Source organism: Phoenix dactylifera, chromosome 5 (assembly GCF_009389715.1).
Source record: "Phoenix dactylifera cultivar Barhee BC4 chromosome 5, palm_55x_up_171113_PBpolish2nd_filt_p, whole genome shotgun sequence".
NCBI classification, from domain to species: domain Eukaryota; kingdom Viridiplantae; phylum Streptophyta; class Magnoliopsida; order Arecales; family Arecaceae; genus Phoenix; species Phoenix dactylifera.
The window spans coordinates 3,014,252-3,041,995 of record NC_052396.1 but is presented as its reverse complement, the minus strand read 5'-3'; the positions used below and the strand labels follow the sequence as shown (position 1 = coordinate 3,041,995).

Genomic DNA, 27,744 nt, shown 5'->3' with positions numbered 1-27,744 from the left:
ATGTTGTAAGACCATTCAGAACTGTGAAGATTTCTGAGAAATTTTCCGATTCTTAGGGTTTCACTGCATAGCTTACACTAGATTGGATAAGAAAGGGCTTGGTATGGCAGCAAATCATTGCAAAGAAGGCTTGGGCTTTTTAGTTTGGTCCATGAGAAGTAGACATAATATGTGAATGTCGACTAGGCTTGAGCTCGACAAAGTAGGCATTCAGTTCATAGAAAGTGTTGATACCGCCTGACAAATTGTCAAGGAGAGGTAAGTTGCTCGATTAACCTATCCAAAGCTAGGAAATTGACAACCCTAATATTGGATCTGAATAGCAACAATTTGATAAAGTCACTAGGAATCTTGAGCTAGACCTCATATTTTTGTCCACTCTTATTTCCATGAGAGGATTCGTACGTACCTCCTGCACCAATAAATAAATTAATTAAATAATAATAAGAAGAAAATTAAGGGTTGTTTGGATAATCCTATGCAATTAATAGAATTCACAAAATTACAAGCCAGGCAAGGGCCATTTCACGATATTCATAGAAATATTTTTAGAGTGAACTGGCCCAAATCCTATAGGGATCGAACAAGCCAGGACCGATTCCTATAAGTAATTTACTATAGGAGTGCTATTTGACTCCAAAAATATCATGTACTGGCTTTTGAGTGATGGGTAGAAGAGAACGCTCATTTGGATCTGACTCTTTTACAATGGAGGTTGAGTGGATTTCATGTTTAGGAAGTGAGCATAGGTCTACTATGTACTTGTTGAGATATTAGTTTTTCTTCTTTCATGAAGGAGCTTATCACTTTACAAATGATCAGTAAAGAATAACAAGCCGATTCCCTTATATTTATGCATCAAATATTATATCGAGTATACACTTCGCACCAACAAAGATAATATCGGATTCAGCAATATATAATCCTCTAGCAATTCTATCCCACATTATTCCACCAAGTATCAAGCTTGTCTTTTGTTATCAAAATCTTACCTTCCGGATTGGTGTTTCACATTCTCCCAAGTGGAGATTTCCATTAGTGAACTTTCTTTTCACGAATCACAAAGCATCTTCAGAAATTTCTTGACCCACGTATCCATGGTGATCCAAGAGCGGGCACCAGCCATAGCCCATAAGCCCATAAGCCCATTGGGCCCGAGAGGCGAGTTATGCTCTCCGGTGAAAAGCCCTCGGCGTGATTTCCACCCCCTCTCATCCCAATTGGTTCCAACCACAGTGCCGAAGCCGGCGCAGAGAGAGAATTCGACGAGCGATCCACCGCCATGTATCGCCAAGCCTCGCGTCTTCTGATCCGCGCTTTGGGTGGCGGCCGGCCGGTCGGCCGGGCCTTCTCGACCGACGCCCCGGCGGTGCCGGTGGAGGACTCAACGTTCGTGGAGGCGTGGAAGAAGGTGGCCCCCAACCTCGAACCGCCGAAGACGCCGCTCTCCTTCATGAAGCCTCGCCCGCCCACCCCCTCTTCCATCCCCTCCAAGCTCACCGTCAACTTCGTCCTCCCCTACCAATCCGAGATCTCCAACAAAGAGGTCGTTTACCCAATCTCTCCCGCTTGATTAATGCATATTTTGTTTGATGTGTAAAGTTAGGGTTTTTGTTTTTGTTTCGATGATTCAAAAATACGTCCTTTTTTTGTCTCGAATCATGAGGTTTTGGATGGTTATTATGTCGTTGATCGTCGTTATGTTTGAATACGTAGTTGGTTATATGGATATTTATGATCGGGTAAAAATTTTGGGTGACTTAAACCCCATATTCCTCAGTGTTCATGCCCAAGAATAGACTGAATCAGAGCTGAGAATTTATTTAATCTAACCTCGACGTCGATTCGATTTTGATTTGAAATCCAACTTGTAGCTGTGGATAATGTCTCGATTTGAAGCTTTATTGTGAGCTTTGGATCGGTTTTATAGGCACCTAATTTGATCAAGAATAGATCGTGGAACTAGTTCAAGACTTGATCTAATATGACCTGCAATAAGAATTTATAGGAACTGATCTTAATAAATGGGATAAGGTTTGTTGGTCATGGTTATGGTCAGTACATCCCATCATATGCATTTTCAGGTGGATTAGGTTTCATCCTAAGATATAGATGCATTCCTTTAGAAATCATGTCTGAGACGTGCATACTTTGCAAATTTGTAGCGGCAAGTTTGTTTGTGCGATAAAGACTATATTGGCCTTATGCATCAACCTTATGTACAATTCGAAAGTTTGATCAACTTCTTTGTAGATTTTCAACTGATGGTTATAAATTGAAAATAGTGCTTCACACTTCACCTCTTTTTTTTTTATTGTTGGGTAGCTGTAAGAACATGTCCTGACTCCTGAAGTAGCAATGCTATATACAACTTTCCCACAATAACGCTCACAAATGAAGCAGTAAAGAATTGATGAGCAGTAGTAGGATTGTGCACATTCCAGTAGGTCTTGGTGTTTAGCACCCGTTAATGAAGTACATCTGAGACATTTATTTCCCCCCTTCTTTTAGTATAAACTAGTACATTTTTGAGATATTGGCTGATATAGTATTGACATAATCAGCAGAATTTGACTGTATTTTAGTGAGATTTGTTAGTCTTTTTTTTATTATCTTATTTTTGGGATCTTATCAATAATATCAAATCAACGGATATAGTTTTCTCAATATGACATTTGAAATAACAAACAAGGTGATATTGATTTTGAGTTTCTTGGCACTCTCAATTTTGCAATTGAATCCACCATATGCTTAGCACAAGCAAATCTGATTATTGAATTTTATTAATCAAACACACTTAGCCCTTTATGTATAATTTTGCCAACTATAGGGTCTAGTCCCAAACAATTGTATCGATACTTTATTGCGGGTACCTAGGGGGGGCTGTTTAACCACCTTTATTCTGCATACTTAAGCTCTAGATGGTTTAGTTAATCTAGATATTGCGTTGCACGGTGTAATGTTGCACAAATAGATGAAGATTTATCCACTCTCTCTTCTTAAATACTGCTAATCTTTTTCCTTGAATGATAAATAAATCATCGCTGATCTCTGTTTTGCATGTACATTTTTCATCTAAGAACTGCTATGTATGAATTGGGAACTCCAATGAGATTCTTATAGGTCTTCGTAAAGCAAAATCATACTGTTTTTGACCAGTTTATTAATGGAATTATGGCATTGGCAAATGCCCACATGTTTGGCTACAAAGATTGTGGTAGCATGCTAGGTAGGAGGTAATTTCAGTTCATGTCATGAGCATCCTTTCTTCTAACAGACTACGAGATTTGAGGAGGAAGCATGCTGTCTTCACGCTCCTATATGGTGGGAAATAGATGGAGTTTCTTCACATATAAGGAAGATTAAAAGTTCCACCATCTTTACTCTGATCTTGAGATCATTGTAGGGGCTTTCATTAGGAGAAAAATATTTCTAGATCTATGGTTAGCAAAGGCAAAAAATTAAACTTTTTTTGTTGGCTTTTGTATTGGTGGGGTGACCTTAAAAAGAGACCTTTCCTGTAGTGTAAGAATTAGCAAAACTCGAAGAAATCACTATGGTGGATTCTTGTAATATTATTGGTGGAAAGGTATTTTGGAAGTTTAAATTCAGAAATGCCCCTTTGGATGACAAGGTGGATGATTACTTGGAACTTTGCTTTATTTTTTTAGGGGGGACTTTGCTTTAGTCATGTTTAATTGGTTGTCTTGTTTAACAGTTAGAACATAAATTGTAAGCATCAGCGTTTTCCTACCTATATGGGGCCGGCAATTAGAGGATAAATGAATTTTCCACATTTGGTGCTTTGTGGAGATTATAGAAGAGTTTTTTTTTTAACACATTATTGTCTCTGGGCCAACTTATGATCGACGCTGGATGTGCACTAAAGAAGATTCATAGTTTTTGTTCATTAGTTGCACTGATCGGGATTTCTCTTGAGGCACTACCATTTTAAGTACAATCATAAAGATGTTTATTACCTCATTGCCTGCATTACATTGCAGCTTGAAAGCATTGGATACACTTCGTTAATTTTTCGGGAGTGAACTTGTGTGCCTAAACACCATGGTCTCACTTGGTGGAAATGCAAATGTGGTATGGCGGACAATAAAGATTAAAGGCTTGTTATTGGTTGGTGAAATCTGGGTTTAAAGGTATCAGTGCTTTTATGAAGTCACATAATCTGCAACTGGAAGGGTGATGGAGAGGCCAAATAAGCTTGTGAAATCTTGAGTTAAAGGTACTTAGATACACTAAACCCAAATATGGATTGGAGCATGGGCAATGTTAGAATGTTCTATCTTTATTATGTTTACTTGTTGACATCATAATCTTTTCATCAGTGTTGCAGAAAGCAACTACTTGAACATTTACACCGTCCTTTCGGTCTTTAAGGTGGCATATCATATGATTCACTAGATTCTTTGCAGTTTTTTTTTCTGCCTTTGTAATTATAAGTGACTTGCAATTGTGGACTTTGAAAAAAGATGCCATATACATGTGAGGTAAATGATGAAGGAATTTGTGAATGTGGTTATGATTTGATTGCAAGTGGCTCAAGAATTGTATTTGCTTGAGTGGAAGGAAAACATCTACTATTGGAAGTTGATATAATTGAGGAAGGCAACATCAACAATGGGATGCCACTGAGATGTGAATTATGGGAAACATTCGGTCTTATACCTAGGGATCCTAGTGGCATTGTGAATGGCCATATGAGGGATTTGGAGAGCAGATTGTGTGTTAGACTTTGTCTTGAAGTCGTTCTAGTGGCCACTAATATAAATAAAGTAGCCTGAGTAATTGTTGCACTAATTTTTCCTTTATATGTATATATTATGTTATGTTATGTTATGGATGTATGTCCGTATGTATGTTATGGATGAGGAATGAATGAATGAGAAGGTCCTCCTCCTCCTCCCTGGCCATAACCATTACAGTACAAAAGAACACCACCCCCCCCCCCCCCAACCCACCCTTATGATTTATAAATAGCCTTTGCCACCCCCAGCCTCTCTTGTCCCTCCTTCATTATCCCACCCTAACAGAATAACCCCCCTCCTGATATCATATACCCTTCCCCAGATCGACGTCCCCCATTTACCAAAAATCGTATGTAGTTTTATTAAGAGCAGCTATAAACTGTCATATCTAGAGTTGGAATAATAATCAAATGACACCTATTTGACCATACTTTCTTTTCAACCGTTTGTGTATTTTTCAGGTTGACATGATCATTGTACCAGCAACAACAGGACAAATGGGTGTTTTGCCTGGACATGTTGCCACCATTGCAGAGCTCAAACCAGGGGTTCTTTCCGTGCATGATGGGAATGAAGTGACCAAGTATTTTGTCAGCAGTGGATTTGCATTCATCCATGCAAACTCCATCACTGATGTAGTAGCTGTTGAGGCTGTTCCTGTTGACCATATTGATCCGAGCCTGGTCCAGAAGGGACTTGCTGACTTTACGCAGAAGCTTAGCTCAGCTGCAACAGACTTGGAAAAGGCTGAAGCGCAGATTGGGGTCGATGTTCATAGTGCACTCAATGCTGCACTCTCGGGTTGACTGACGGATGATGTACCTATCAGGAGGGATTCCCTTGCGCAAAAGAAGGGGCAGGGTGGGGGGTTGGGGAAGTGTGATTTAATAAATCTCTTCGTTTCAACTGAATTTATACTTCAATATTGTTAGTACCTTATTGTCTTGATGAATTTTGTAATTGCAGACTCCCTTCTGGCTGAGTTGTGTAATTGTCATGCAATGTTATTGCTTGGTTGGGACTTCAGTGCTGCTGATTTAGCAGGATTTCTGATTGTTGTTTACAATGAAATCCTGATATCCAACCCGTGAGCTTAAACTTTCTCAAAGTTTATTTGGTCAGGAAAGGAGTCATCTGAAATTTAATGTCAGTTTCTGATGGATGTCTCGTTTGCGTTCTCCGACAGTTCGGCTCTCTCTCACGATGCGGGTATCTAAAAAGAGTAGGATTGTCTTGGCGTCTGTTCAGGCTATCCTTGTATATGTTTGGCTTGACATTCCAGCAATTTAGGAAGATGAAGGTGTTCTTGCCTGACCGTGCAGATACCTGATGTTTTCAAGGGGCAACACAATCCACGGCATGGAGCCATCGATATAAATAATCCGCAGGGTTTTCAAAAGCAATGGTGCCAAGAACAATGGGATCTAAGCATAATGCTTGGACTAAGAAGTCATTTGAAGTTTCTGTCACAGATCCTGCACTGAAACAGGGAGCAGTCGGACAAAATGGTCAAAAGCTTTATGTTTGGCAACAATTCCGCTGGACTAGAGATTTGGAATTCAGGTAATGGATTCAGGAAGGATCATGAATAATTAACAAAATTTTAAAAACAAAAAAGGTTGAGTTATTTATTTGTATGTTTGTGAATGATGTTATAAGAAGATGAGTCAGTTGATATACATAAACGGGTAATGCTCTTGTTACCAGCCAATGAAGCACAAGCCATGTAATCATGTATTAAATCGTACTAATATTCTGCATGTTCTCTTTAAGGAAAAGAGGAGAGAGAGAATGGGAAGAAAAGTGGGCAGTGATTGCATTTCTCACCGCACCAGTTGAGGCTTTCGCATGCAAAACTTCAAGAATTTTCTTTGTATCTAAAGATAAAGTTTTTCATTCTCCCTATTCATTTTAAACTACATTCTCTCGTAAATTTTTCTCAGTTATAATATGGTATAGGTAATGCCATGTCAGCTATTATTGTTTTATGTGTTTGGCTCTTGAGAGTATGTTTTACTAGGAATCCTATGCTTATGCATGTACTAGAGAAGAAAAAGACAAAAGTAAACAACTGCAGAATCAACAGAAGTAACAAGAACATATAGCATTAATAATATTGTGAAATGTGTATCTTCTTTCTTGATAGAGTTTGTCTCATTCAGTTCTTAGGACATATAAAATTGAAGTAGTGAAGCTTGCAGAAGGACTTCAAGTAGGGAGTTAAGATCCTTCTCACTTCAAGGTTGAATTGTAGAGATCTGGTTTTAAATCACAAACCATGTATTGCAAATTCTTGTGGTCAAGCAGGGCCTACTCGTTCCACATGACATGAATGACATGCTTCACTCAATCATGGGTCGTTATGTGATATGCGAATAGACCATGGTTTAGAATCAGGTCTCTCCGGTTCAACCATGAATTGAAGAGGATCTAAATTGCCAAGAAGTTATGCATATGAAAAATACTTAAGGGGGGGTCAGGTCTAGGTAGGAAAGGTTTCAAAAGAACTATCAGATTGGTGGGTTGGGATTTTAGGTATTAAGACCCATGCTGTCCTCGACACTCATGAGGCCTGCAGTTGATATGGGCTGGGTGTAAGCCCAATGTGCAAGTGAATACCAAAATTTGGTAAGTTAAATTGTTTTAGTACTTTTTTAAAAAAGTATGATTGATAAATTTTATAAGAATCTTGAGGGTTGTAGAAATAAAATTATTCATCGAAAATCGAGTACTCTACTGAATTCGAACAACTTTGGAGCCGACTCTAATTTGTAAGTTCTTGTTTCTGTGAAGGATTAAGCAGACTTTCCAGCTATTCAAGCTCTACTTCTTGGTTCCCACTCAAACTCAACGGAATGTGGGCTGAGGTGTTCAAGAAACAACATGAAGTCCCACAGTTTTCTAAGTCATATCGAATCATCCAGGGAACATCTTGTGGATCACATAATCCATGCTGGATTCAGTTTAGATCATGAACCTTTCTAGTAGCGAGATTAATGGCTTAAATTACTCATCTTGAGGCCATGAATTGCCCCTTGGGGCTTGTGATCTTAACATCAGAAGGATTCCTCTTTCGGCTGGCTGGGAACACGAAATCAGCTGAACCACTGCTATTATTGCAGGATGAGCATCACACTGTTGCCAACCGTAGTGCAAACCAACTATCTCCACCTTTATGTGTCATTTTGGCCATGCTTAAGAGATGCGTCATTTTGATGCCCCACCACTGTCGTGGCAACAAAAGAGATGTTAGCCATCTAGTGAAATAAAATGCCAGCCAACCTTTTGCCTCTGTTTATTGGATACATGGATGAAGGCTTTCGAGTTGATGTCAGAGTTAGCTGGAGCTTATCCTTTAGACACCATTATCACATTAATAAGAAGGAAACAATTAGGTTGCCATCAATAATTGCATGTTAGGGGGGGGATGCATCTTAGCATGTCAATATCCTGTAATTTGAGTGGTCAAGGAAAAGAAACCTTGTTTTAGAGTCTCCAAGTTTGAAAGTTTCGAAGGGAGGCAACTTGGGTGGTTAAAAAAGCCATATCTGGGGGGCTCCTTGAAGTCAAGGTGAGCAACTTCATGGAGCCTACCTCTCCACTTTGCTTTCAATGCCTCCTACATCCTCCAACTTCTAAAATAAACCTGCCATGCCTCTCAAGTGATGCTCTAATAGGTTTTTCCCACACAATGATGCTCTCTTTTTACCCTTCCCCTTTCCATTTTCTTGGTGGTTTCATGCACATCAAAGCTACCATACAATCAAAGTGGTGGTAGCTCTGAGCAGTTGTTGTTTGGTGGTGCACTCAACCAGGAATCGTGCATAGTAGTAAAAAGAGCAAAATTATCATGGAAAGGAATTCCAACTTTCTGACTGCTGCAAAGTTTTGGCTTGCTGGTGGGCTTCTTCATGTGCTTGGGCTCACTGCTTTATTCTCCCACCTCTAATTCCCAAATCCTTTCTTCCTTTGTGGTCTCTTCTTTTAAAGTGAATGTCCACAGCCTCAATCATAGTATGACTTGATAATGTCTTCCTCACATCTCACCATCATAATCTGGGAAGGCATCTAAAGATTGCTAAGCCCCTATGTGGCATATTTACTCAGTCTATGCTTCTTCCTTAAGACTAGAATTGCCATGATTCCTATCCATCTGATATCTAAAGGATCTTTAAACTTCTCATAAATAGAGCAGTAGCTAAAAATGCGCTCCTTATTGATCATCATGACCCTTACTCCATCATAAAGTAACACAAATGGAGCCATGGTTTTATGAAAGATTTCTTTCCTTTAGCACATCAATGAAAGAGCCTCTTGGTGTCCTCAAATTGCTCTGAGGCTAGAACAGTTGGACAAATAATGAAAGAAGCAATCATGAGGAATCCAAGAACTCTTCACACTGCAATAATTTAATGGTTCAGTGCCAGAGTAGAGGACTTGGTTCCAACGAATTTGCTATCTAGTGAGAGCGAATGGCCGAATGCAATAGCCAACCAGAAGCCATATTAATGCTTGCACACCACTCTAGAGTTTCCGCTTGCTTTTTTCTAGTAGAAAGCACATTAAGAGCAGCACAAAATGTGATCCAACAACATAAAGTATTCTTCTGGTTTCGCTCCATTCAGAATCTTACATTGACAACAATATCAGCAGTATCCAAGCCTTTTGGCTTCTGAAGCAACTATATGTCGACAAGGCTCTGAAGGAAGATCTATTTTAATTAGCTGTGGAGCTCAAAAGATTGGTGTCTGAGCACTTGCAATTATCTGAAAATTGGTGAGAGATTCCTTACTAGGACACTTTTAGGCAGGAGAGGACCTCCCAATGAAACCTAAAATGGCAGGTGGTGAGAAGGGAATTGATTGCACTTTAAATTCATGCTATTAGAGAATAAGCCTCCAAAGTTCGCCGAAAATTGATAGGTGGCTAGAGAATGGATTCCTCATATGCATGATATTGCTTTCATATATCCCTCCAAAAGATTCGATAGGTTTGGATGGGAACACAAACCAATAAGTCTTTGCTAGCATGATAATTCTAATTATCTTTGGCCTCACTCATCGGATTATCAAATCAATTGCTAATGCTGATTGTGGTCAAGTTAGGCGGATGAATTTGTCTATTTGTGCTTTTCTTTTAGCCATCCTAGCATAGGCAAGCCTTACTTTGTATCATGTCTTGCTTAATTCCATTAAGCGGCTCTTTATTCCCAATATCCTTTGTTCTTATCATCTCAGACATCTACATTTCCCATGAAAAGGATGAACAAAAGCCATCCTAATTCAATCCAGCCAGCAATATTTCTACCAGTATACAACAAATAATAAGGGCCAGCCCACGTAGCAAAATGAAAACCAAGGCAGTTAGACATGGAATGATCCTAAAATTCTCTAATTTTGTTAAGCCAAAAGTAATGGCATCCCCCTCCTCGGCCCATGCACTGGCAGGGGCATAGGATTCAAACCCAGGTGGTGGCATTTCTACAGTATATCTCAAAAGGAAAAGGCTCGTTGACCAAGAGGGTTGTGAGAGCAATGCTTCAAGAAATGAATAAAGATTGCGACTGTACTAAAATATAACTTTTGTGCCCCAGAATTGGCCAACATACATTGAACTTAAAAAAATGAGCTGTCCCAAAAAAAATTGAGCTGTCCATTCCAATATTCATTATTTTCTTCTGAGCAAAGATTAAATTAGCTTATGTTTTCTTCAAGGATTTGCTGAGGAATTGTAGGTCTGTCGACATGATAAAGACTAATTAACCTCAGCTCCAGGTTAAAGCAAACCATTTTGACATGAACTACTATCCATCCATCCATCTCTCTCTCTCTCTCTCTCTCTCTCTCTCTCTCTCTCTCTCTCTCTCTCTCTCTCTCTCTCTATATATATATATATATATATATATATATTGTTTTTGAGTTCTCTGCCTTTGTCTTTAAACTCTGCCCACATCCCTTATGGGTGAGGTGTCTCACCCTTAGACCAGGCAAGCTTTGATCAACTTTGAACAAATTGTTGTCCTGTGACTACCATATTGTCTTTATATAATGATTTTGGCTAACCAAAAGCTGATCATTCTAATAACCTGGCCGGCTCTCTCTCCAAGCAACCTTTACAGAGAACCTTATGAGTCGTCACAAATGGTGGGTGGAACATGACTATGTTATGGTAGGCCTGTCCTTGGCTAATATTCAAACTCATAATGATGGAAGCTTTTGCGAGTTTTATAAAGTATTCACACGAAGTGGACGGGGGAGGAGAAATGGAGGAGTGGTTTTGGCATCAACCAGATAGATGAGCAGCAGGAGTACAGAAGGACTTGGTGCCCGGATTGGTACAAAGATATGTGCTCATCCTTTGGAAGAACATGCCATTGGAGAGAGTGGTCGGCAGTTTATAGGGACAATTAATAAGGAAGGCATGACTTCTTGCTACTCCTCGCCTATCTCAATAATGGAGAGCTTGCAAGGCAGCAGAAAGCAAACCTGAGGACAAGGAAGGAAAGACCCACATGACACTGACTTCACCAAGGGAAACTGAGCATGGTCTAGTGACTCATATAGCCTATATTAATTGTTTTGTGATGCAGGAGAGTGAGAGACGGCATGGTTTTCTTTTCTTCTTTTTTTGATAATGGTGACGATGGTTGTGACTAATATGACAGCGAGAATCGGCTTTAAAAATGGCAGTTGAGTGATTGACCTAGGATTTTGGCATTGTTTGCAATGCTTATTGAAACACTTCAGCAATGTCATGTCCCAAATAAGACAAATAGATAAAATGTTGTGAGGGTGGATATAAACAGATCTCCATGATTGTCTCGTACAGCAAAGACAGATTAATGCAGACTTCATGGCAATAATTAGGGAATAACAAAAGTCGTATATGATGGTTTTTTTTCTCTGCTCCAAGGAAAAGGAAAAAAAGATAGAGTGATTACAAAGCTATATGATCAATTACAAACTGTATATGATGTTTTTCTCAAATACAAAAAAAAAAAAGTATGATCAACTACAAATTTATGCATTTTACTAAGAACAGAGAGTGGAGTGGATAAGCACTGCAATATAGTGTAATGTTGTTATAATAACCATGAAAAAAATACGCATGCAACCCTCAAATTTTATGTTGATGAGACACCTAACAAGTCCAACGCACCTAACTCCACCACTGCCACAAACATACGCACACAAAAAAAAAACACCTTTGTCCTTTTTTTTTTTTTTGGAACAATAGTGATGCAAACATCAGCAATCAATCCATGGAAAAAATTGAAAAAATACCTCCCAACTTTCAAAAGTAGATTCTCCTGATGGAGGACCAGTGCAACCACTAGGAAATAGCCCTTTTTGCTAATAAAAGACTTGATTGCAATAAGGTAAATTCATATGTCAAAGTAATGTCCTCTAATTCAAGAGGCGGTCGATATTTAAAACCAATTAGTTGATATTTCATTTTCAGCTAATCTTAGGCAATGATGATTGTTGGTCGGGGTGTAAATCAGCCGAACTTCACCGAGCCTGTATCTGATCAAGCTTAGCTTAAAATTAATTCTAAGCTTGAAATGCTTATTCAAGCTTAGTTCCTGTTACTACTATTTTGAGCTTAATTCTAGCCTAGTTTCAAATCGAGCCGATCAGGAGCCTAAAAATAACTCGAGCTTGATTTCAAAGTTGGTCAATTTAAATTAATGTTTAAGAGATTCAAATATTAAAACATATACCAATTAAAATCTTAATTATAAAATATAAGTTTAAAAAAGTTAAAAACGCTATTGATTGTACCACTCTACAGAAAATTGAGCCCTACGAAACCAAGTTTGAATATGGTTTGAAATTCTTTCTTTTAAAGCCTGAATTGCTTGTTCAATTGTGGTTTATTTAGCTTCAAACTGAGCTTGACCCGAGCCTGAGTAGAGCTCCTCAAGCTTTTCATTTGTCTTGTATGGTGGGTGCTTGCTTTTAACAAACAAGGGCTACTTAATTATTCAAGTTTAGTTAGCCCCAAGAGAGGCCACCCAAACTCAAAATTACTCAAAACCTATAGACTTCGAGTTATTAAATTAACTCTAGTTGTGAAAATGCCAACATACTCGTACAAGAAATATATGTGTCTTAGTATCCAACTACAGGAGGCTGCAAATGTAGGGGGCTTCATAATGGAACTTACAGGATTTCTTCCCCCTATTGTCAGATAAACACTTCACGAAGCCTTTTGGATAAATTTGTGCTCCAAATAAATGCTATCCCCTGCAGGGATGCAGATTCTGCAATCCAGTTTCCTTCTACATATACATGTAAATCTCCATAACCTTCTGCTTGCTTATGAAGTCTTCAAGTGCCGAAAAGAATACTGTATCATTTTGGAATCTTAATTGCGTAATTGATAGCTTGCAAACACCATTTAATGGAGTTCCCTTCTAACCAGGTCTTGCCTTGATGGCTTGATGCCACCAAGATACATACTATCTTGCCAAGGACAGGGACAATCACAATAAGTTACTCTGCAGACAATTGAATCAATCTTCTGTACCTCCCACACCAAGGGTCATGCCTGCTGCCTGAATCCTTGCCACTTGGTGCTGAGCCCACCAGCATCAGACAAGAGTGCTGGGAGTTGGTCCCTCACCAGGTGGATGGCCAGGCATCGAGTTGTGTCCCACAAGAGGGACAGCGCATCCTATTCCCACCTTGTTTCAGTGTGCAGCAGCACAAATACCTCACTCTTTTTAAAGTTGGGCTGGCCCCTTCAAAGGCTGCGAGGGGATAGGCGTATGGGATTGGAGAGAGAGCCAAGGAAAGAGATACAGAGAGCCTCCTCACATGTCGCCCCTCTCCACTCAGAGTCATTAATAAAAAAAAAAGAAGGCATGTGACAGAGAGAGAGAGAGAGATAGATGTTAAACCTCCTAACAAAACTCTCACAAAGCTGGCAAAAAAACAAAGCTTGGTGTCAACTGTGATGCCAACTCATTGCTCCATCCAAGAGGAGGCAAAGCAAAGCAAAGCGTAGATGCTCTCTCTCACACTCTTTACACAGGTACTAATGGTGGCAAAGGAGTAGGTGAAGTGTGAGAGGAGGGGAAGACTGGGAGAAGATGTCAGTGAGAGAATAGGGATGTGTGCAAGGTGGGTGAGGAGAGCATACGATGGCATTAAGAGGGGAGAGGCCGGTCACGGCTGAGAGGCAGCGTGGAGGCGAAGGAACGGAGCCCTGACACCCCCTTTGCTTTGGTGTCTGTACTACCAGGAATAGATAAGAATTCGAAAGCCTCTTAATAATGCTGGTTGGAACTCGAAAGGGATGACAGGGTGTGACTTGACCCATTGTGGCCACCACTCACTCCACCAATGAACCCGGCCTACTTAAAAACTGACCATCTCGCCCCCTCCTTCCGGGGAGTATCAAGTATGCTTCTCTCATTGTTGAACGATAAGTTTGCTCGGATCTCCTTGGTCTCATCTTTCTTTTGAAGCATTGCAGCACTTGCATCATCTCTCAGTGTTGCAGTGAGAGGTGACGGCCCTTCCTTCACCAATTTCCATGACACAATTGAAAAGGGGGAATTTTTTTAAAAGAAGTCACATGAGGCTTATGAATTGGGGGGGGGGGGGGGGGGGGGGGGGTGCGCGCCTTTATGAGTAGTGGTTGGACCTTGGTGAGTGGAAACAGGAAACTGGGCCTTGGCCACTGAAGCTGTTGTTTTGCTATTGGAATGTCAATGATCTTTTGTAAAGATCTGTGACTCATGGTAAATATTGGTGAAAAGTGAAAAACCGTGCATGGATTTCCTTTCTAGTTTTACATCGGAGTCTCACATGAAACTGAAGGCTCAAGGAAAAAAAAATTGTAAACAGTCTTAAGATTCACTTTTAAAGGGAACAGCGTTCAGAAGGTGGTGGAATGAAATATTTAAAGCAACCCTTTCCTTTCTCCATCTTTCCACAGTCAATGAGTGGTTGCATGAGGTACCGGCGCATGTGAACTGCTTTGATTCAAATGGCTACCTTGTTTTAAGATAAAGGAAATGGCCTCTTCCATCCTTCTCCTTCTTCCCCCACGCAAGCAAGGAACGTGATTACCGAGTGGTTGATGGCCTTCCCGATGTTTTTGGAAGTATATGTGAACTAGGCTCGCTTTCTTATTATTTTTCCTGGTAACTATTATGCGTGAGTGGTGCAACGAGGACCCTCTCCAAATTATAGAATCAGGGAGTCCTGGCATCCTTCTGCTAGTCTTCTTTCATTTCATTTGCCTAAACAATTAAGGGGCTCTTCTCCACATAAACCTCAGACCAACGGAAAGCAACGTGGTTTATATTTTTGTCTCTTGGTGCCATCTTTCCTTGGGTTGAGATGACCTGTGCCAACAAAAGAAAAAAAGATCCCCATTGCCCATGGAATGAGCCTTGAGCCATTGACTTGATCCTGGGTCTTGTTTTTAGCAAAGGATTGGCTCGTTTTTCAGGGCACTTGCTTCAGTGGGAATCCAAATGCAATACCATTGAAAGAATAAAAAGTGGGGGGGAAAAAATCAGGCAAAGGCAAGCCACAGCAAGATTGTGAACTCTAGCCCGTCTTCCCATGGAAATCAAACTTTAGAAAGATTCCTATATTTGTTTGCTGCATTGTACGCTACCCGTTGGACCCAAGAAACGAGATAAATCTACAAAAGAGATGGAGAGTGAATTGATAGAAAAATAAATCTACAAAAGTAGGAGTTTACAGGTAGATGGGTACCCTAAGAAACTTCAGGATCTATAAATAATACGCTGATTTTTTTATATTTATATATAAAGTAAATAAGAGATACAACCATCTGTTAAGACCTTAAGAACTCCATCTCTGCAATTTAATATTCAGTCTTGAATCTTGATCATGTTTCTTAGACTGTCTGAAGTTAGTGGCATATATAGACAGGATAAGGATGGCTGAACCATCTAAACAACCATTTTGATTTTGTGGATGATCTTGTTTCTTGGAAAAATAAAATGGTGAAACTCCTTAAAATCTAGTACAGAAAATTACATGATGAGAAGAATTGATAGACAGTGATTATTAGTAGACAATAATATATGCCGATCTGAATAATAACTGCTTTCAACCTCTATCAGTGTAATCAGATGATTGGATGTATATATTGAACTGTAAAATATTATTATAACTACATTACTATTTAATGCGATTCCATAGTCCATGAACGTTGGGAGTCATGTAACACATACTTTCAAATTTTTCCATCGCTCACCTTCCTATGAATAATAGGAACCAACAATGCCAATCTTTAATGAGCTGTGGTCATTTTTGTCGTTCTCTCTCCAATAAATTTGTCAAAGACAAGTATAGAGTGCGTATATCTTAATTAGAAGAAGCAGAATTAATTAACCTTAAAACATATGTTTCAATTAAAATAGAGTGACAATAATATATCTAACTTTAGGCCGTTTACACGTAAACTTGGAGCATCATGGGCATTTAACAATGCCCTCTCTACTTAGAAGTGGTCTACGATCCAAATCCCATTGATGTTCTCTCTACCTTTCTCCAATAAAAAGAAGCCTATTGCATACCTCAATAGACTCATTACTCCTTGTCCATTCCATAGCCTACAGAGACCCTTCACCAGTATAACCAATCGCTTGGTGGTCTAAAGCTTCCCCATATTATTCTTTCCTCGCTCAACTTATCTCGATTTAGATGATATGAGAAGTGAGTAAGAGATTGTAACAACCCAAAATCTCATCCAAAAAAGCTAGCCAAAAATATATTTTTTTATAGTTTTTTAGTCATGTATAAATACCCAAAAACTTTCAGATAAATAATTGATATAGGACTAAGCACACGTCCGCATGGATCCTCCTCCTGTTTAAGTCTTGATGTTTTTGGACTAAATTTCCATTGGAAACTAGACAGCATCTTAGCTCACCGAAATTTTCTCCCAAAAGGGGCACAAAGAACACTCACCAACATTGAGAGAACAATGAAGCAATAAATTAATATAAATTGATTTGATTTGCAGATCTGCTACCTTTCACTGTTACATCGGGTTCACGGTTAAAACCAAACATTAACGTTAAAACCAAGTACGTAACATTCTCATCGTGACATGGAAAGCACCTCAAAACATACCTAAGCAACAATCAGTATAATTATCTTTTCTCAATAACAATTACTGTAATTGCCTCACAAGAAGATCTATATCTGGCATGTTCTGCTCGAATTCTTTGAGATCATATTATCCAAGAATACACGGTATGGCCAACTGCAGAAACGTAGTCATGATATCTCAAAGATATCCGGCGAGGTAGTGTTCTCATGACTGTCAAGAAGATAAAGAGGAAAGAGAGATGAGAAAAATCCATACTAACGCCACGGGCATAGATAGCCTTTTGTTGCTTCCTTTGTTCCTTTCCCAGTCAAAATATTACTACGCCAGCACGACTCCTCATCATCCTCCACCCTTGGCGAGGTTCGATCCCACCTGTTCTTCGCCGAGGCATCTAAGAGTACGTACCAAACCCACCACATTCATCTTTCCCCTCAGCTACAAGCCCCGGCCGGACCCATGCCGGAGTGATCAGATCGATAGGTTTGTTTGGGTACTGGCGTCAACAATTATTGGGTGCAATGAATGAGAAACTTTGGCGAGGAGGCGAGAGAGTTCGAGATGTGAATGCTGCATCGGTGATGGCTACTCCCACCACCATTTGGCGTACGTCGATAGCAGCCACCACACAATGAGACATGTACAAGAGGGAAACTATGCGACAGACGTCATGCCCCATGCATAAGTGATGGTTGGAGAGCCTGACGTGGACAAAGCCATACGGATTACTTGGCCTTAATTTGGTCAGCTTGGGATCGATTCAAACCTGCCATCACCACCAGGACAAGTGGCCATGTTCAACCTTATTATTTCTATTTCTATCAATATAAGGAAGAACAGATGCTTCTGTGCCGTGTAGCCAACAACCATGTTGATTGCTGCATGCCATCAGCTTGCGAGGAGAATACGTGACATGGATTGTTTTGTTTCGAGAGCATGAAGTAACGTTTATTATGATGCTTTAGAATAGGTTAAATATCAAAGGAGTGTATACGTATTTGGGGTGGTGGTTAGAAGGTCGTGAAGTGGGAAAGTTATATCTTAGCTGGTCGAATCTATCTCTTACGTAAGGGGGGTTTTTTTTCACGAGAAATTGGATAAAGCTCTCTACAATACGTAGTCGAACGGGTCAAAAAGCAAAGTGCAACGCTTTGAACTTTGTATTCAGGCACATATATATCAGTTGGTTTGCCGCTAAGCAACCTAGAAGCAACGGCAACTCAGCAATAGGTGGTTTTGATGCTGACTACATTAATAAGGCACGGATGTTATGCTGCATGGATTAATGTTTGGTCTAGTTCAGATCTTAGATATGAGTTAAGGTGACTTCATAATGAGATCAATGACCTCTCTTCCTGCCTTTTTTTATTTTTCTTTTCTTTTTTTGATCATCCTGACATCTTAGTGGATTTCTAGCAGACACGGTAGTTGAACATCCATAAAACCCCTTGAATGGGATTTAGATCCTTAGGTATACCATATGTGTGATATCTTATACTATATCAAGGACATCAATTTCTTGGGGGGCCAAATTTGGATGACATTTTTTCCTCGAAAAAATCGGGACAACATTTATCTCTTTATATGTCCATACATGAGATACCAACATTTTTATAGAATTCTTAGATCTTGAAATTACACGATTAGCAAATGTTTTGGTATTCTCCATTTCTTGCTTTATATGCTTTTTTTGGTTCTTTATCAAGTGAGAACTTTCATGTCATGCTTCCAAGATCCGAATATGCCAGTAATCTTCCCATGGTCATCCTATTGTCTAAAAGCCTAGTTTCAAAGTCTAATCCACCAGCATTAGCGGAAATTGGAGCAGGTATATTACACTTTTTAAATCATATATATGCACGAGAATATCAATATGAGGACATAACCATATCCTGCATATATTGTAGCTATAGGCATATCCAGCATCCATTAATAAGATTGGCTATCTTGGAAAGCTTACCTGCTCTTACACACCATGTATTGTAAGCCAATTGGAAGGTTCAAAAGGATGGAGTAAGGCTCGACAAAGACTTTCACATATCCTAATTGTTCCGGGATTAGATTCCAATAATTTTAACTTTTTAATCCTTAACGAGCTTGGTCTCCTTAGCCCGTAGGTGGCTCCGAGCCTTAGTTCTTCGCATGGGACTCGGCTTACGAGCCCATCGAACGATCTATGGGCTTGGTGAGTCGTGCCCTGTGGGCCCACAATTCAGACTTATTTGGCTGGAAAATGGCGGGACCCACACCGATCTTTGGCAAGGTTGGGGAGATCTCGGCCTCCGCGTCCAAGACGAGTTACCTCCATGGCCGGATGTCCGAGTGGGGCCCACTCAGAAACAGGTTGCGGGACCCGTCGGCATTAATGTTTCAACGACACCGCCATCCTTGGATACCGGATCCCCTCCAAAATTACTATTTACCGTTATAACGGGGACAACGATCTTGCGAAAAAAATAATAAAAAAAAACTCATTATCGTAGATATTATTAACTATTTCTTCAATGGACACGTAATAATTTGTAGTCAAAATTGTAGTTTTTTTTTTCAGAGCATCAAATAATGATCGCTATGTGTATGCTACTGTAATTGGAGGTCTCTAAAACCGTTATAAGGGTAGTTATCTTAAACCTTGCTTAAGACATAAAGTTACAAAGCAAGGTTAGAGATGAATCTAAACCAATCTAAACTCGATTCATCCATAAGAGTAGCTCGAGCTCCCTGGTTCATAACTCCGTAGCAAGAATTAGAAAACAAAACGGCATGTTAGTATTACCAAAACGAAAGCACATTTAAAACGAGAACGATCTATTCCTATGGCAATGAGAAGAAATATTAACTCCATGCATAACTTTAATTTAACAGTTACAAACATGAAAAATAAAGACTCGGTGAAGGAAAGCTCTTCCATCAGTTCATGTGAAAAAAAAACAAGAGAGAGGTGCCACTGTAAATAGAAGGGGCCTTGCCCGTTCACATTCTCTAGAGTCTGGAAGATTAACAGGAAACGCCACTCTTGTGGGGTCCAAACCCCAGGAAATGCGTGACTCTCGGCTCCTTCCACCCCTCCTATTTTCTCCCCATACCTATCAAACTCTGTCTGTAATCTCTCTTTATTTTTCCACCCCTCTTGTTTCTATCTGTTATGCTTCATTATTGATTGCACAACAGGGCGGCAATTGATTTGAGCCTAGAATAGATGAAAAATCTATTGGTCGGAATCCGATCTGTGTTATCAAATGGATCAAAAATTTAGATGAAAATCTGATCATTATATTAAACAAATATTTAAGCTTGATCTAGAATAGATTAAAATAAATTAAATAGATTAAATAGTTAAATATTGTCATTCTTAGCGCACAAAAATGCTAAAAAAATTTTTCTTTTGGGGTACAGCCAACAAATTGGATAGAGGGATACTAATCAGAATGGGCCGCTCTTGCATGGACCGATTCGATGGTTATATGTGGGTGTGGGCATGACAACAACCACCTTGGAAGTTTATTATGTCCTTGAAGGGTCCCCTCCTTGGAAGAATCACATGCCATTTACTCATTCTTGTGAACTTATCAAAGAAAGCCATCCTTTTGCCTTTCCTTTGTCCTCACTTTAATGTTTAGGGGTGGGAATCTCAGGGCCCTATGTCCTCTTGTTGGGTCCTTAGTGATACGTCTGTTGTGCCATCAGGTCTTAATTGTCAATGACCCAGAATGGTGTATTTGACTCGGGTAAGGTATGTATAAAACATAGTAGAACTGGCTCATTATCTAGATGCATTGACACATCATGGTTTCTAGAAAATGGTTTATGACATTAACAGCATCGAGAAGCAAGGTTGGAATTTTTTTTGTGGTTTTTTGTGGTTCTGCCTCAGGGTGAGGATAGTGGTTTTGTTGTGGAGCAAAAAAGAAAAAAAAAAAAAGAGGAGAAATTGGTGAGGAGCGAATTAGTTTCTTAGGAAAAATGGGATGCTAAAGCGATTAAGATAAGCATGATGTTGAGCATGAAATTGTTTAATAAAAAATATTAAACTATTTATTTACTCAGTTTGAGTTGTGCAAGCAGTTATATTAATTGATATCGCGCAATGCAGGTATGGAAGATATGAATTTATAATCATACACAAATATTGACCATGAATTTTTCTCTTTTTTTGAGAATAAAATAGAGGAGTGGTAATTTGGTTGTTAAAGAACAGTTTTGATGCGGAATAGTCTCATCAAATGGGTGGACCAAGAGTCAATTAAATGACTTTAATATGGCAGTCCATTTAGATTTTAATAACAACATAAGACACTTGTGAATTTGTATAATAACATATGACGCTTATTTTTCGTAAGTTAATACCATGTGCGAGGATTCATTGTCAGATGGCACAATATTCCACGATAAAAAAAAGTTTGCATCATATATGGCGACAATTTTGTCATATTTATGTCATAAGTTATCTAGTTAAATAGATTTCGGTTACTCGATAAAGATTTGGTTTCCCAATTACATATTTCCTTATTAGATTTCATAGCGTCATTACTACTCTAATAGCCAAATATATTTTAGCCCATGGATCAGCAATAACTGCACCTTTGCATTAAGTATTACTAGTTGATACAAATCTTGCTTTAATCTATAACAAACATGGGATCAAAAGATTCAAAAGCAAAAGACCCCAGGGCATTACTCAACATATAATGGAACCTCCTAGCATTACTCAATTCAAAATTGTCAAAAAAAATTTGCAAAAAAAATATAGGTGGAAAACATATATCAAACTTTCATCTTTTTCTTCATCAGAAAAAGTAAACTAAATTAAAAACTAAGAAAGGGACATATGTGGTACTATAAACTAGGGCGACATTCTAAATTAAACTCACCTACCATAATGTATAAGCAAGAATGACATGCCTACAGAACACCAAATTCAATTAGGATTTTCTTTGCTAATCCGAGCTAGAAAAGTCAACATAATCTAGGAAAACAACCTAAAAGATAAAAAACCAAAATGAAACACATAACAACAACCAACCAAGGTTAGGTTGGGGATTTTAATCCCCACTTCTTGGTTTTCTAGGGCAAGGAAATAAGAAGGAAAATAGCTGTTGGGATGTTTGAACCAACCTTCAACTCCAACAGAGGAGAATAATAATAATAATAATAAATAATGGCCAGCCAGTCATCATGCATGCATGCATGCATGCATACAAGTATACAACCCATTCATCTCCCTACTTCCCCACATGCCCCATAATGGTTATTATTATTAAAACTAAATCTAAACTAAATCACAATGTCCAATTAAGGAAAATGGATTTATTATTCCAACGAAAAGAAAATTATATGGTTATCAGTGGTAACCTCCCACCTTCCCCTTCACAAAGAGCCCACCTTTTTTTCTCTCGTGGTCTGGTGTGCGTGAGAAGCGTGTGCAAGGAGAGAGCACATTAAGAAGGTCGTCCGCGGTTGGACGGATTCGTTCGTTTCGAGCGTCCCTCGCTCCCTCTCTCCTTCGCTTTCCCTTTTTTTTTTTTTTCTACGTCGAAATCCGATGAGCGGGCGAGAGAAAACAAGAGCCGAGAACGAGGGCTAACGAGTAGTCTGCTATCCTTTGGCCTCTTTGGCTTTGCCTTCGATTCCTCCACCGTTTCTTTCTCCCCCTTTATTCCCCCCACCCCCTGCTCTCAGGAATCCACCTCTTTGCTTCTTTCCCCACCTCTCGCACTCTCTCCCTTTCTCTCTCTATATCCCGTTTTCTTCTCTGGGATTCGCAATGGCGGTTCAAGCGCAATACCCTTCCAACGTTCTACTTCTTGGCACCAGGTGTGTGATCCCTGTTTCAATTCCTTCCCGTTTTGTTGGATTTCTTCACCAAAGCTCGACTTTTTCGGGATTTTTTCTGAGTGGTTTACTGGTTTGATGCAGAGGTGAGCAAGAGAGGAAGGAAATGGATTATCCCCAGGCCCCTCCCGGGTTCCTCGATCAATCCGCAGTGTTCTTCTCCGATGGAGGTGAGATAAAGATGACATCTTTGCCTCCGTTTTCTCTTTGTTTTTGGTTCTTTCCTGTTGTTTGTTTCTTCGGCGGCGTCTCAGAGGAGATTGGGTTGCTTGGTTTCGTGTGGCAGTAAATGGGAATCCCAGGAAGAGGGGAAGAGAGCTCGCGGCGGTTCCAATGGCGGCCCCGGCGCAGCAGAACCACCCGATTAGCCTCTTTTCATTGCAATCTCAGCCTTGTTCGACGCCTCTTCCTCTCCCGACTGTTATAAGCCTCACCCAGCTCCAGAGCCAGACGCCGCCGCTCGTCTCCACCGGCCTCCGCTTGGCCTTCGAAGACCAACAGCAGCAGCACCAAGAACAGAACCAGAACCAATACGTTCTCTCCTCTTCTTCCTCCTCTCTCCCCTTCTCCTCCTTCCTCTCGGAAGAACTCGCTACCGAAATCAACAAACAGAAGGACGAAATCGAGCAATTCCTCCACGCCCAGGTAGTCACACTTCTCTCCCCTTCTCTTCCGGGCTTTTCCTCTCTCTTCGACATTAGAGAGAGAGTTAAAAATCGGATTTTTATTGTGGCAGGGAGAGCAACTGCGGCGGGCGTTGGCGGAGAGGCGGCAGAGGCACTACCGGGCGCTGCTGGGCGCCGTGGAGGAGTCAGCCGCGCGGAGGCTACGAGAGAAGGAAGCGGAGGTGGAGCGGGCGGCGCGGCGGAGAGCCGAGCTCGAGGACCGCCTCGCTCGCCTGAGGACCGAGTCGATGGCGTGGCAGGCCAAGGCCATGGCCGAGCAGGCCGCCGCCGCCTCCCTCCACGCCCAGCTCCAGCAGGCCGCCGCAGCTGCCGCCGCCCTGCCCCACGGAAAGGCGGAGGAGTGCGGTGGCGAGTTGCCGGCGGAGGACGCCCAATCGGCCCACGTCGACCCGGACCGGGTCGATCCGGAGCGGGCGTGCCGCGCGTGCCGGTACCGGCCGGTCTCTGTGGTGCTCCTCCCCTGTCGCCACCTCTGCCTCTGCTCCGCCTGCGCCGCCGCCGCCGCTAGCGACGCCTGCCCCGTCTGCCGCTGTCTCCGAACCGGAAGCGTCCAAGTCTTCTTCTCTTGAGGCGCCACGAGTCCCGTCACCGCTCCTCGATCACCCGCCGTCCAGAACGACTAAAAGAAAAAGGAAAAATAAAATATTAGAACTAGTAGAGAGAAAAAAAGCGGAATGAAGAAGGAAACAACTCATCGTTTCTCTTTACTGTTTTGAGATTGAGATGAACAGTTATCCATCTCTTCTTTTTCTTTTTTTTCTGTTTTTTGCAAAGATTAAATTTATATATTAATTCTTTTATTGGGTGTAAATTTGATGAAGGTAAGCGTACCTTTAATTCTTTTATTGAGCGTAAGTTTGGCGGGGTAATACGAGTAGCATTTAGCGTGCATGCGGCCGGCATTGGCGGTGACCGCACCCACGCCTTCCATCTGGCCGTGGGGCGCTGGCGTCCGGTGCGGTTAAGATACCAGGCACCGCCGGCGATCCGTGCGATCGGTTGTTCGCGAGCGGAGCGGAACGGAGATGGCGACACGAGCGAGTAGAGCCGTACACGTGCCCCGTTGGCGTCGCAGGGCGTCGGTACCCCGGAACGTGGTGCGTCCGGCCGTTGAAGGGGGCCGAGTATGGGCCGTCTGATGGTTTCCGGCCGCGCACCGATTCGGCGGACGTTTAATGGGGTTGGTTGTCCCCGTTCACACGTGTTCGGCTGCGAAGGAAGGAGACGACGAACCTAATAAAAGATAACGGGCCGGGCCTAGGATGTCACAACCTGGGGTGGGCTCCGACAAATACATGATGGACCATTAATTGGATGGTGAAGATCTGGTCACTTACTGCTCATAAAGATTCGTGAATTGGAAAGGACTGGATGCACTGTGAACTTGGATAGGGCTAAAGCTAGATGATGTCATGCAGGGATTAGAAGGCTTTATGCATTTGTATTATAAATTTTTTCGCTGCACCTTATAATTTTGCACTACTTATGTTGCAAGTTGGTGACTTCGTCGTAGTGGTTGGACGGTGGGGATGGTAGTGGGATGTTAATGGTGGGTGAGGCTGGTTTTGGCCGTCGTCGTCGTCGTGCTCCGAGGCCGGTGGATGGTGTTGGGATAACGATGGCAACGGTCATAAAGTTAATAGTAGTGGTTGTGGTGGCAGCAAAAGATGCAGTGACAAAAATAATAGTGATGGTTACATTGGTGCATTTTTTTTGTATTTTTTCTCAGTTCATTATCTGGATTGGTAGTTGATTTTGACATGCAAGAGAAACTTTGCCTTTTCTTATATAGCCTACATTTATTTTTAATACATAATTTCTACGCTCATGAGAAGATCTGCAATGGAAAAGAGGTGTGGACTAAAAGGTCTCTTATTTATTGTAAGCTCCTTCCATGGATCCATTTCGTTAATCTAAAATCCTCATTTTATTACCATTATTAACCACTTAAGAAGAAAATAGCATAAGAAAACGACCGCATTAGAAAAGTTTGGGTGCATCTTCCATTTTAAGAGAAATAGGCGGGCCAGAACTAACAACATTTCCAAAGCGTACGTGGTAGCCCAAGGCCTAAATATTGTGTACATGGAAAAATTTTTGGTGAAGCAAACTAAGCTGGTGTCCACCTAAAACTTTTTGGTAGATGAGCACATAAACTTGGTGGGTAAGGCAAACCAAACTTTCGAAGAACTAAAAGAAAACTTCCAAATTTCTTCATGATTTCCGGGGTCGATACGTCTGCTAGGTTTGAGCCAGTGGCGAACGACGGCAAACATAAAAGCTTGTAGGTGTGTCAAATCTCAAAGCCAGGGGCGGCGATTCAAAACATGGGCGGGCCCTACCAATGAGATGGCATGGTGTGGTGCTGTGGGCTCCATTGGTCATCAACCAAGTTAAAAGAAAAACATTGTGAGTTTGGGTTCGATTGGTAAGTTGCCAAGTGGTATTAATTACTATTTGTTTGTGGGTACGTCCGAGTAAGTTTAGCCTGCATCTTAATAATTTATGTTCCTATCTCAATGGAATCCTGTGCCTCTCGAATACTATCTTCTGAGTTAGCTTGTCAAAGTTGTCTAAGGCTTTGCTTGCTCTTACTTTTAGATGTGGGTTCCAAAAGGATAAGCTTCAGAAATTAAAAATAGAAGTAGTAGCTCATTATAGTCAGTTTATCAGTAGTTCTCCTATTCATGATGCACCTGAAATTGAAGAAAAAGAAAAGAAAAGGAAAAAAGCTGATTAGATGTAATCTCCCATCTCAATATAGATTTTCACAACATCTATGTATGGATTTGATTCTTTGTTATTTCCAAAAGGATGTAAGTATATCCAAACGTGTTAAAATTTGGGAACTGATAGAGTAACTCGTCCAAGCCAACGAGTGTGCATAGACTTCTATTTTATTGATTGATTGATTTTTTTGGCAAAGAGGTTAGAGGTAGCAGCTCGCATAGGTTCTCGTGTCAACATTTCCCGTTTGATACATAGCTTGGTTTTCAAAGATTTGCTAAAGACGACGGCAACAATGACTACAACAAAGCATCCATTAGGAAATATTCTAAGTTTTATACTTTGCTGTCAAAGTTGTCCTTTTTTTTTGGGGATTTCATTAAAGAAAAAAGCATCCATTAGGAGATATACTAAATTTTATATTACGAACGATCAGTCGATGACTAGGTGACATACTTTTATTTGCCTATTCACCTTGTCAGCAAAAATCAGTTCCTGAGGTGTACCAATATAAGGTTGAATCCTATCAAGATATTCCACCAATGTGGAGTTATTGTCAATGTAGCACATTTGTAATGCAACGCATCATGCTTCTAGAGCTATAAAAAGATGGTGTGAACATGGGACCATTGCTCGCTTCAATTTGATCCTATTTTCCCCTCACAAGAAGGATTTGAAAAAAGTTAGGCAAACATCAATTGAGATGAATGAGGTGGCATGCAGAAAGATTCCTTTATGATTTATTGAACATCGGCAAGTGGAAGGGTAATTTTCTTAATTAATACTATTTGATTTGAAGAAACTTAGCACCATCGTTCGCTTAATTCAAGCTTTTTTTTTTTTTTTGCTAAGATGGACGAATCACATATATCTAGTATGAATACATCCATAAGAGTTAGAAAATAAAATATTTCGAAACGGAGTTAGCAAAGCCGCATCGATCGTCCACAGCATCTCGCCTGAATGATCGGTTACAGAGGATGCAACCTAGTCTCATGTTCTATTTGCCTTGGGGTAAACATGACTCGTCCTGAATGCGGTACACTCTCTGGCACACTGCCAGATGTCCAGGAGTAGTGGGTGTCTGTGCACCTTCAAGGTTTGTCCACAGATCCAACTAATAATAGTGGCCAAGTCGTCCTTCAAGTGGATGAAGATTGCCTGCAAATAAGATCCTACTTAACTGACCCTGCCTAAGCCACCCTCAGCTCCACTCCAGGGACATAGGTGTCATAGATCCGACTCCCCCCGATAGCAATGAGACGCAAATCAGGGACTCTGATGACGAATCCGGCTCCTTTCCTACTGCCACCATCACTCACATTGCCATCGAAATTAATCTTGAGGATACTCGGGTGTAGAGGCTCCCAAGTGATGAAGATTAACTCGGTTGCTGCAAGAGATGAGAAGGAGTCCCAGGTGTCCTGAGCTATCATTGGCTCTCAGAGAGAGGATGAATGGATGACTTCTGTTGCTTGAGCAAGGGCCCTCTCCACAATGAATCTAGGCGACTAACTGCTCCTCTCGAAGACATGATCAATTCTAGCAAGCCAAATGTGATACACCAAGTTAGTGATCCTATTAACCAGAACTCTGGTAGGGGCTCTCCCGGTGCAATTCCTTAGGCAGGA

The 27,744-nt window shown here is 40.8% G+C and overlaps 2 protein-coding genes and 1 long non-coding RNA gene across 3 annotated transcripts; 2 read left to right on the top strand and 1 right to left on the bottom strand.

The window, feature by feature from the left end:
• Positions 1 to 1,186: 1,186 nt before the first annotated feature.
• On the top strand, positions 1,187 to 5,847 carry LOC103704629 (ATP synthase subunit delta', mitochondrial-like). Its single transcript, XM_008787990.4, has 2 exons — positions 1,187 to 1,546; positions 5,225 to 5,847. Exons 1-2 carry the CDS (start codon positions 1,283 to 1,285, stop codon positions 5,567 to 5,569), a joined length of 609 nt encoding a protein of 202 aa, XP_008786212.2. The 5' UTR covers positions 1,187 to 1,282; the 3' UTR covers positions 5,570 to 5,847.
• Positions 5,848 to 16,745: 10,898 nt separating this feature from the next.
• LOC120110735 lies at positions 16,746 to 17,622 on the bottom strand. Its single transcript, XR_005511868.1, has 2 exons — positions 17,127 to 17,622; positions 16,746 to 17,024 (listed from the first exon to the last, which is right to left on the bottom strand). It is a non-coding gene; the product is annotated as an uncharacterized LOC120110735 (long non-coding RNA).
• Positions 17,623 to 22,158: 4,536 nt separating this feature from the next.
• Positions 22,159 to 24,880, top strand: LOC103704628 (BOI-related E3 ubiquitin-protein ligase 1-like). Its single transcript, XM_008787989.4, has 4 exons — positions 22,159 to 22,682; positions 22,785 to 22,870; positions 22,987 to 23,345; positions 23,437 to 24,880. The coding sequence occupies exons 1-4, from the start codon at positions 22,633 to 22,635 to the stop codon at positions 23,953 to 23,955; spliced, it is 1,014 nt and encodes a 337-aa protein (XP_008786211.2). The 5' UTR covers positions 22,159 to 22,632; the 3' UTR covers positions 23,956 to 24,880.
• Positions 24,881 to 27,744: the final 2,864 nt, after the last annotated feature.

Coding starts and splice junctions, on each gene's coding strand:
- LOC103704629 (XM_008787990.4), top strand. CDS start 1,283: ATGTATCGCCAAGCCTCGCGTCTTCTGATCCGCGCTTTGGGTGGCGGC. Junction 1,547..5,224: donor CCGAGATCTCCAACAAAGAG/GTCGTTTACCCA, acceptor TGTATTTTTCAG/GTTGACATGATCATTGTACC.
- LOC103704628 (XM_008787989.4), top strand. CDS start 22,633: ATGGCGGTTCAAGCGCAATACCCTTCCAACGTTCTACTTCTTGGCACC. Junction 22,683..22,784: donor GTTCTACTTCTTGGCACCAG/GTGTGTGATCCC, acceptor GGTTTGATGCAG/AGGTGAGCAAGAGAGGAAGG. Junction 23,346..23,436: donor AGCAATTCCTCCACGCCCAG/GTAGTCACACTT, acceptor TTATTGTGGCAG/GGAGAGCAACTGCGGCGGGC.